General features: G+C 47.9%; 1 protein-coding gene across 1 annotated transcript in view; it reads left to right on the top strand.

Moving 5' to 3' along the window:
- Nucleotides 1-2,922: 2,922 nt before the first annotated feature.
- AAGAB (alpha and gamma adaptin binding protein) overlaps nucleotides 2,923-10,679 on the top strand; it is a 52,342-nt gene continuing 44,585 nt past the window's right edge. The window contains exon 1 of the mRNA XM_056127239.1: nucleotides 2,923-3,102. Within this exon, the coding sequence (XP_055983214.1) occupies nucleotides 3,030-3,102 (73 nt within the window). The 5' untranslated portion in view covers nucleotides 2,923-3,029. The remainder of the gene's footprint in view (nucleotides 3,103-10,679) is intronic.

Genomic DNA, 10,679 nt, shown 5'->3' with positions numbered 1-10,679 from the left:
TCCATGTCCATCCATTATAAGCAAATTTTATGACTCTTGTTTTCCTGGTGGTTGTGTAGTATTCCATTGTGTAGATATACCTTTATCTTTATCCATGCGTCTGTTCTTGGGCACTTGGGTTGTTTCCAGATTCTGGCTATTGTGAACAGTGCTGCAATGAACACAGGAGTGCAGATGACTTTTCTGTATTGTGTTTTTGGATCCCTGGGGAATATTCCCAGAAGTGGTATTGTTGAATCATATGGAAGCTCAATTTCTAGTTTGTTGAGGAATGTCCATATTATTTTTTCAATGGGCTGGTCAGTATTGCCACCAGCACTGAGAGTTCCTTTCTCCCGGCATGCACACCAGCACTGGTTGCTCTTGTTCTTTTGGATGTGTGTCAGTCTTTGTGGTATGAGATAATATCCCATTGTTGTTTTGGTTTTCATCTCCTGGATGATTAGTGATTTAGAACACTTATTATGTGTCTTTGGCCATTTGTATTTCTTTTAGGAAGTTCTGCTCCATTTTTTTTAACAGAACATAAATTACTGGATACTGGAGCAATAAACAGATTATAATCCAGCCTTTACTAGGTAAAATGGGATTACCAACCCCCACCCCCATAAATCTGTACATAAAAAGGAAATAGGGCATGCTTTCTGTGCCAAATAGCAATGTTCTTACAGTATTAGTTAGGAATGTGGTAGTCCTCAAAAGGGAGAGAGCTCAAGGTGCTGGAATGTATGATCTGTGGGTTAGGTTCTCAGCACCACATGGTCCCCTAAGCACAACCAGGAGTGGAGGAGGAGGAGGAGGAGGTGAGAGAGGAGAATGAAAGATGAGGATCTTTGTTAACTTGGATTTTGTGGTTTTACTTTGATATCATATTAGCTTGTATTTTACAGTGGATCTATAGTAGAAGTTCTCAATCTACAGTGTGCTTCATATTGACCTTAAAGGGCTTATAGAAACAGATTGTTGGGTGATAACAATAAAAATAATAATGACTATTATTATTAGTCATTATTACTATTATAAAATATTTAAATTATTTTATAGGTTGGTTCTGACTTGCATGTCTCACCAGCTCCCAGCTGCTAGAGATGTAGCTGCTGGCCCCAAGGCCACATTTTGAAAACCACTGGTCTAAAGAATTGCTTAAGGTGATTGAGACAAACTTCACATTTGGTGAAACAAGTAGAGATTTGAAGTGCCTCTGCTTTTGCTTTTGGCAACTCTTTCTATTAACGGAATAATATGACTTTCTAAGTTAATAGCAGGAAGTCCACCATAATACAAAGATGTCATATAGCTTCAGGGAAATTGGGTCAATTTAAAGTCAGAGAGGGATAAAATCTGGACTGTGTATCCTACAGAAAAGAAAACAAGTAGGTGAAGGGACTAACCCACAGTCTCCCACTGGGAAGAATTACATTGCCAGGACCAGACCGTAGTATTCTAATTCAACATACTACATATTGGCAGTCCTTTGAAGTAAATGAATCACAATCCAAGACTGAAACAGAATGCATGTTTTATACCTAAAGATGGGTCCATATGACCACAACATGCTCAGGACTCAGTGGGGAAATAGGAAAGGTTATCCCCACCTTTCCTCATTAACCTCACTGTACATATTACAGAGAGAATTTTTCTTATGTTTCAGTAATAAGGTTAGCACAAAGGATTTCTTTCCCTACACAATTCTTATATTGGTGTATCCAAAATAACCCCCTTTGAAGCAGCCCCCTTTGACAAATGCTGATCAGCATGAATAGGACAAGCTGAAATACTTTGGTTCCATTCTACAATTCAGTGTCCTGGAGTTTGACATTGTAATATCATGCTCTGGATTGACCAAAGGGTTACCGCCAGATCCTACTATGAAGTGAAAGGACATTTGGTATTTTAATCAAGACAAGATTTGATGCAATTCCAACCCACAGGACAAACAGCTCTGAGGAACTATATGAAATTCAACATAAAAATTCTCCCAGAATCGCAACTCTTCTTAAGGAGACGCTCCAGATTTGGAGAAACAGAGGAAAATAATGTAGGAAATGTGGAAGAAACACAGGAGCAATTGGTGTTCTTGGGTATGTGTGCCAATGAGTCACTCAATCGGTTGTGGTCTGTAAAAATGGGCCCTGAATTTGGAGGGAGTATCCACAGTGAAAAGTTAACCTTATTCAAAGAGAGGAATTGCTTTTGCCCTTGGATATGAATACATGATTTGTAGATCCCTTAGTGCCCTGTTTGATCAAAGTCTCCTAGAAACTTTCAACTATACTGCATTATTAATTACAGCCCACACGCTGTGTACTTATTGATAACATCCCCCACGACCTTTTTTCTTATTTGCCAAGGGACTTTCGGGTTTCCCCAAATTGGTTTGGGGGTGCGTTTAAGAAAAAGAGTATTCCTGTCCCTCCCCCATGTCTGTAGATCCGATCCGTCCCCCTCTCCCCTCATCCTGGACCCAACATTTTCTGAAGATGACATTTCAAGACTGTGGTCAAAGAGGGGTCTGTTCCCACCGAGGTCAAGGCCCTGGCTGAGGTGCAGGGTCTGCTGCGCAGTGTTGCTCTTGCTTTAGGAACACGACCTCCAGGGGAGACGATGCGGATGACGGATACCCGCGGGGTGCGTTATCCCTGCCTGGTTGGACGGCCAGGGGGTGGGGGAGGCGCGGCGCTCGGCAGGGGGCGGTGGGCAGAGCTGGGAGCAGCCCGTTTCCCACCTGGATTAAGATGATTCCGATGGGGTCGCAGTTTTCAGACACCTGGGCCATGGCCAGGGGCGGGTCACTGGGGCGGGCGCCGGCTGCCGGCGCCGCGAAGCCCTGGGCGCCGCGGGCCCGTTCCCATGGCAACGGGACGCGCGGCGCGGTCCACGCGGAGGCCGGGAGAGGGGTGAGCGGGCGGGGCGGCGGCGGCGGCTTCCGGCTGCGGGCGGCGGCTCCCGCGCGGCTCCCCCGTGCGCCGCCGCCCTTGGTGCGGCCCGAGGCGGAAGCGGCGGGGACGCGGCCGCTCGGGGACGCCGCGATGGCTGCGGGCGTGCCCTGCGCGCTCGTCACCAGCTGCTGCCCCGCGTTCCCCGGGGACCGCCTGGTCCAGCGTGAGTAGCGCGGGTCGCGGGCCGCCCCGGGAGCCCCCCCGGTCCCGACCGCGGGCCAGGATCGCCGCCCGGTGCCCCCGCGCCTGTCCCCCGCAAGCGCCGGCCCCGGCGGCCTGGCCGCCTTCCGGGCTCCGTGCAGCTGGTCGGAGGGTGGCCGAGGGGACCCCAGGCCCAGTGCATGTCCCCGCGGGCTGGGTCTGAGTCGGTGGCATGCGGGTGTCTGCATCGAGTGCGCCCCGCTCGGTCCCGCACGGGCTCCGCGTTCCTGGTCGGGTGCCGAAGGCGTCTGTAGGTTCTGCTCCTTACCAGCACGCCCAGGTGACAGGGACAGGCCGTGTGACATTTAGGAGGCGCCCGGTACAGCAGCGAGCAACTGTGTGTGTGTGTGTGTGTGTGTGTGTGTGTGTGTGTGTGTGTTTTCCTGCAAATGATGGAATTAGGGGACTGGAGCTATGGTGCAAAGGGTCAGGCGCTTGCCTAGCGCGCAGCCGCCGCTGGACTCGGGTGTGAGCCACGCGCCGCATTTGGTCCCAGAGCACTGCTAGGTGGGGTCCCTTAAGCACCTCTGGTTGTGGCTTCTGAGCACTGCAGGATGTGGCCCCCAGACAACAAAAACCAAACAAAAGCACCCAGAAAATTAGGCGATTGTGTCCCTCAGCATAAATTTTCTGTGCCTTAGTTGTCGGTGATGGCTTCACATATTCCTCGCTGGGGTAAAAGTTTAATGATAGGAAATGCTGCCTTGAGCTGTTTCCTTACATGCTGTGCTGTTTTCCACTTGTTTAAGATATTATTTCAGGGGCTATAGAGACGGTACAGTGAGTGGGCTGGCGTGAGTGGGCTTGTATTGTACAGGGCTGACCGATATGGGCTCTGGATCACCTTGGTTTAAATCCTGGCATTCAATCTAAAACCCTGGTTCTAGGGCCAGCCAGGAGTGTTTCCTGAGCACAGAGCCAGGAATAAGCCCCTGAGTATGGCCAGATGTGGCCACTAAACAGCAAGGTTAAAAGAGTTCTTTCAAAGCTAATCTCAGAAATATTTGCTCGAGCGGGCCCAGTAACGTCTCCATTGGAGACTTTGTTGTTACTGTGTTTGGCATATCGAATACTCTCGGTAGCTTGCCGGGCTGGAGCGATAGCACAGCGGGTAGGGCGTTTGCCTTGCACGCAGCCAACATGGCCAACCCGAGTTCGATTCCTCTGCCCCTCTCAGAGAGAGTATTCGATATGCCGACACAGTAACAGAAATATTTAAGTATTTAAATGGCTATGGCATTATTCTGATCATTCTGTCACTTTTTTTAAGGTTCAGAGTTTGTCTCTTTTTCCTGGGGTGGGGGTGGAGTGAGGTGCTCCTAGCAGTTCTGGGGAGGTGAGTGTGAGCAACCCCCCAACCCCCCACCTGCCCTCCATTCCTTAAAGCCATCTCCCCCTCCCCATCTTGAAAGAGGGGAGTTACCTGTATTGAATAGTAACCTTGACCACTTTTAATTAGATCAGCATCACGGTGAAGATGGGGGACGGGGGATAAAAATTTGTCTTGGATAACTCGAAAGCCATTTCTGGTGTTGGTTAAAACTAGATGCCGTTTCCTGTGTGGTCCAGTTAATGTTGTGTAATGTACTCTAACAGTGAAGAGATCACTTAAAGGAAGTTAGTGAAAAGGTAGTTTTCAAGGAAGAGTGGGTTACATATGAAAGTAGGAATTAGTCGATCTTGCCTGGGCATGGGTAGGGTAATAGGTGAAATACTTGCCAAACACAGTAACAACAAGTCTCATGACGGAGACGTTATTGGGCCCGCTCGAGCAAATCGATGAACAACGGGAGGACCGTGATACTATGATACTATTATTAGAATGAAGTATTGCTGAGCAGCCTCACTGTATTCTGGGATGGGTGATTTATAATTTGCTTGTAGTAGTGGGGGAATTTTAGACATTCTGTTAGCTGTAATCTATAAAACCACAAGGCCTCCTGGTTCCAGGGAACTCCCTTCCCTTCCTGGAAATGTCCTTGCCCTGCTCCTTAGCATAGGTTGTCTTTATCTTCCAACGTCCTGCTGTACTTGATGCTATGATACATCCTTGCTGCACCATCTGTCTCTTGCTAAATAAGAATGTCTGTTGCCCCACGGATGCTGTCTGTAAGTGCTCTTGAAGCCCCTGGTCAGGCCGATAGCTTCACGTGCCTTACCTGGTGGCTATCTACTTGTTGGGCTGTTGGGCCTACCCTTGTAAATAAACCTCCTTGTTCTCCTGCCTCAAGACTCGTCTCAGTGTGCTTGAGTAAGCGAGCCTCAGTCACAACAGTTTTTCCATAATTAAGATAAGATTCATCAGGAATTGAGTCTGATTTTTCAGAGTAATTTCTCCCTTCCCTTTCTTTTTGTTGTTGAAGGGTTTGGGGGTGGGGTGGGCATACATCAGGTTCACAGTGCTTGTATATTCAGTCGTGGTGCTCACTAGTTCTTCAAAAGCTAATCTCAGAAATATTTGTTAAGTATTCAAATGTCTATGGCATTATTCTGGTTATTCTGTCACGTTCTTTAAGGTTCAGAGTTTGTCCCTTTTTCCTGGGGGGTGGAGCGAGGTGCTCCTAGCTTTGAGAGGTGAGTGTGGGCAACCCCCCACATGCCCTCCAGCCCTTTAAGCCATCTCCCCCTCCCCATCTTGAAAGAGTGGGTTACCTCCCTCCCTCTCTCCCTCCTCCCTCCCTCCCTCTCTCCCTCCTCCCTCCCTCCCTCCCTCCCTCCCTCCCTCCCTTCCTTCCTTCCTTCCTTCCTTCCTTCCTTCCTTCCTTCCTTCCTTCCTTCCCTCATTCCTTCTCTGTTCCTTCCCTCCCTCGCTTCCTCCCTCCCTTCCTTCCTTCCTTCCTACCCCCCACCCTTTCTCCCTCCCTCCCTTCCTTCCTTCCTTCCTTCCTTCCTTCCTTCCTTCCTTCCTTCCTTCATTCCTTCTCTGTTCCTTCCCTCCGTCTTTCCCTCCCTCCCTCCCTCCCTCCCTCCCTCCCTCTCTCCCTTCCTTTCTCCCTTCCTTTCTTCCTTTCATCCTTCCACTCCTCCTTCTAAGCTCCTCTCCTCCTTTTTGTCCTATGCCCAGCAGTTCTGGAATCACTCCTGGAGGACTCAGGGAACCATGTGGGATGCTGGGGCTCAAACGCAGGTCAGCTGTGAGCAAGGCCAACACCTTCCCCACTCCTGTATCTGTGCTTGCCTGCCTCCTCGCCGTGGGTCACAATGCCGTGGTGGGGGCACTCTTGGACATTCTTGCTGGTCCCCAGGGGTCGCTGCGGTGCACACACAGTTGCTGGGGGTGACTCCTGCCACCTCCACAGTGCTGCCGTGTCTTTGTAGCTGGAGGGGCTGTGCGGTGGCACCCTTCAGTTGCAGTGAGACCTGGACTCGCTTTCGGCTGGATATCTGGGGACAGTGGGTCTGCTGGTGCAGGTGGCCCTGTTGGGGATTTTGCTTACAAGGCAGGCGCTTCAGCCATGGAGCTGACTACTGGAAGCTTTTTGTTTTTATTTTTCTGGGTTTGGGGAGACACCCTTCCCAAGCAGCGTTCAAAGGTCCTGGGGCCACTCCTGCAGCTGCTTGGATGGGTTCTGTGGGCCTTTGTGTGTGGCTCTTTGGCCTGGAGATAAAGTACAGCTCAGGCCTGGGTACTGGGGACTTCCACTGTCACCCCAGTGACATTGAGGCACCACCAGCACTACCCTGGAGATGCTTGAGGGAGCATGTTGTGCTGGGATCAAACTCCATGGTGCCACATGTGTGCCACACCTCGGCTTGAGAGCGCACCTGTCTCCCCTCTCCCACCCCTCCAGTACTTTTAAAGAACAGAGACTGCCATTGTAAATGACTTGTGGGGCATGCAAGTGACAATAGGTCACAGGTCACCCTTTACCAGCAGGGAGTAATATTTCATAACCAAATACCATTTGCTATAAATATACACAAACTGAAAAAAAAATCCAAACTTTCAGAGCCATGGAGAACACAGAGGGGAGGGCACTTGCCTTGTACGCAGCCAACCCAGGTTCAGTCCCCAGTATTCTGTATTGTCCCCTGAGCCGGCCAGGAGTGATCTCTGAGTGCAGAGCCTGGAGTGAGCCCTGAGCACTGCCAGGTGTGCCCCAAACCAAGCATAAATCTGTAGACCTGTGTTTCAGACATGGATGTTGTGAGGTGCTGTAGCTCTCATTTTGTCTTGAAGAGATCTCTCTGCAATATTCTGGTTGTATGTTTGAGAGTGTAGAATTAACTCTACACTCCCTTTTAAAGGAAACGAAGACACAGATGCCCAAACACCCAAATGCAGGGTTTTAGTGGGAGAGCAAGTGTGTGTATGCCAGGGCCAGACCTCGATCCACCTCATGAACATTTCTGTCACTGCTTTACTAAGGGGGGGTAGGACACACGCAGCAAGTGCTCAGGTTACACCTGGGTGTACACTCAGGGATCACTCCTATCCTGCTGGGCTCAGGGGACCATATGGAGTGCTTGGGATGGAACCAGGGTCCACTGTGTGCAAGGCAAGTACCCTCCCCGCTGTGCTATCGCTCCAGCCCCTTGTTCTACTTTTCTTCAGTAAGTGTCCAATATTAAGCACCAAGCTGATTCCACTGGTAAGAATATTAAAATGTAGGTGCTGTGCTTAAGTTTTAACATCCTGCTCTAATCTTCTCTTTTTTTCCTTTTTGGGGTCACACTTGCTGGTGTTCAGAGCTTACTTTTAACTTCGTTCCCGACAGTGGCTGCACATTTCCCATCCACTTATTTCCTGAAATTGGTGAATTGTATAAAATAGAAACTTTCCCACCTATGTAGCCCAGAGAGACACACAGTAGACGACTCCTCAGGGCTGTGCTGAGGCCTCAGTCTCTCTCTCTCTCTCTCTCTCTCTCTCTCTCTCTCTCTCTCTCTCTCTGTCCCTCCCTCCCTCTTTCCCTCTCTTCCTCCCTCCATTGCATGAGCCTGCCAGTACACTCTCTTGAAATGAACTGTTTTTGCTCTCATCCAAGCCCTCACATTCTCCTGATCAGTTCTTTTGGCAGCCCACTGCTCAGATCCAGCTAGGTTCAGCCTCTCCCTTTATGGTATGAGCCATTTTTTTTTTCTTCAGTGTGATGTGGGAGATCTTAGAATCCTAACAGGTGGAAAGAAGCCATTGCATGAGAGTGAATGTGAAGCCACTTTCCTGAGATGCTCAGAGAGGAAGCGCTGGAGCCCTCTTAGAGGCAGGATGCGAATGCATAGAAGGTGTGAGTGACATGTACTGGGATTTCTTAGCAGTCAGAGCTATTTAAATTTAAGGTGCTGATGGTGGTGTAAGAAAAGATAGAGAAGATTTATTCCTAAAGCAGAGCTTCCCAAACTTCTTAGATCTTTCATTTCAGAAAGAAAAAAAATCACTCTGTCTCCCAGAAATCTCCCTTCCTTGAGCCCAAAACAGTGCAGCATCGGCTGCAGCGTTGGCCCTTCTGGGTTGTTCCAGTGTGAGGAGTGGATGAGGATGTGGCCGTTATCACCTATTCTGCTGCTATGTTATAATGGTAATGTTGTCACCATTACCCAAAAAAAAGGTTTTAAATATTTTTGCCTTTTGCCAATTTTGAATCACTGAAGTCTTAATTCTGAGTGAAGAAAATATTTCATTTTTTTCCCGGTGGTGCTAAGGGACAGTCCTTGGGGGTCTGTAAGCAGTACTGGGGCTCCATGGAGCCAGAGTTGACCTCATGCAGGGCAAGTGCCTTAAGCCCTGTCCTGTATCTCTCTCTGAAGAACATAAATCTTTACCCTGCAGAGGACCTGTATTTTGTATTCTGCATTCCTGATAGTTTTTCACCACAATTGGATTTTTATTTTCTAAATTGAGCAAACTCTAAGTAGAATCTTTTCAAATTCGTCAGTCTTTTTATGTTAGATTGCCATTTAACTGACTCCAGAGATCTCTAAAATCTCTTCTACGTATAAAATCCTATTTGTGTGTGTGTGTGTGTGTGTGTGTGTGTGTGTATTTTTTAAAAATTTTTATTAGTGAGACACCATGAGGTACAGTTGTAGACTTACAAATTTTTGTGCTTGGGTTTCAATTATATAGTGATCAAATACCCATCCCTCCACCAGTGCCTGTTTCCCACCACCACAGGTTCCAGTATCCCTCCCATCCCCCATTCCCCCATCCCACCCTGCCTCTGTGGCAGTGCATTCCCTTTTGTTCTCTCTCTCTCCTTTTGGGTGTTGTGGTTTGCAAAAGTGGTAAGAATCCTCTTTTTTATTTTTAACAAACCTGAAGAACCAGTCCCATTCTGAGGCTGCAGTAGACATACAAAGGATTTCAGAATTCGTATTTAGCATACAAACACTTCACAGGTTCTTAGGTGCATAACCGGATAGAAAATTATATGGTAGGGCCAGAGAAAAAATACAATGGGTAAGGCGTTTGTCTTGCACATAGTCAACTTGGGTTCAAGCCCCAGCATCCCATATGGTACCTCAGACACCACTAGGAGTGATCCCTGAGTGCAGAGCCATGAGTAACCCCTAAGCAACACTGGGTGTGGCCCCCCAAAAAATGGAACAAAAACAATTAGATGATGGGTAAAGCAGATTTGGGGGACGTAACACAGGCAAAGCCAGCTCTTATATGCAACATGTATTGTGAGTTCTCTCATGCCCCCTTATACTTAGAGCAGGAGGGGGTAGGGGCTGGGCCACACCTGGCTGTACTCAGAGCTTACTCTTAGCTCTTTGCTCAGGGGTTGCCGCTGGCAGTGCCAGGAATTGAACCAGGCTGGACAGGGTGCAAGCCCAGCCCTGTACTATCTCTACGCCAGCATTAGGATCTGGAGAATGTGATTGCTTCAAAGATAGGTGCTGTTTGTGCAGATCAGACACATTTTTCTAGGAACCAAAATAGGAACTAAGAGCAGTGCCTTCTCACTTGCATTTTGTTGTTGTTGTTGCTTCTTGAAGTGTTCTGAGTGGATGCTTTTGGTGTACTGGGAGAGATTCTTAATGATTTTGCCCAAGCCAGGTTGCTGATTTGCTCTGGCAGGAGGACTCACTTTGACTGGTATCTATTTTTCCACACCTGTTCTTTTCAAAGGCAGCAAGTGGGGACTAGCCAGGTCGCTACAAGGATTTCGAGTTGTCGCCATAAAGTGAGGCTTGAAGGGCTTGTGATGTCAGCAGTGAGGTCATTTGGTCATTCTGACTGGTGCTGGTACTGGGGAACATAAGATTTGTTCCTAGCTGTGATACTGTATCTAAATGTTTTTTTTTTTTATTTTTGGAAAGAAAACTTTATTGAAAATCTGTATATTTTTTTATTATATTTTTTTTGTTTTTTGTTTTTTATTTTATTTATTTATTTATTTATTTATTGAATCACCATGGGAAAGGTTACAAAGCTTTCAGGTTTAGGTCTCAGTCATGCAAATATCAAGCACATTTCCCTTTACCAAAACTTATTTTTTACCTTGAAGAACCCCAATAAAACCCCACCCCCCACCCCTCCCAGTCCCTGTGGGGCAGATGAATTCTAGTTAACACTCTATCTGCTTTGATTAG

The sequence above is a fragment of the Sorex fumeus genome, unplaced genomic scaffold, assembly GCF_029834395.1.
Source record: "Sorex fumeus unplaced genomic scaffold, SorFum_2.1 ptg000063l, whole genome shotgun sequence".
NCBI lineage: Eukaryota > Metazoa > Chordata > Mammalia > Eulipotyphla > Soricidae > Sorex > Sorex fumeus.
The sequence above is the reverse complement of the archived record's forward strand: the minus strand, read 5'-3'. Positions and strand labels throughout refer to the sequence as shown.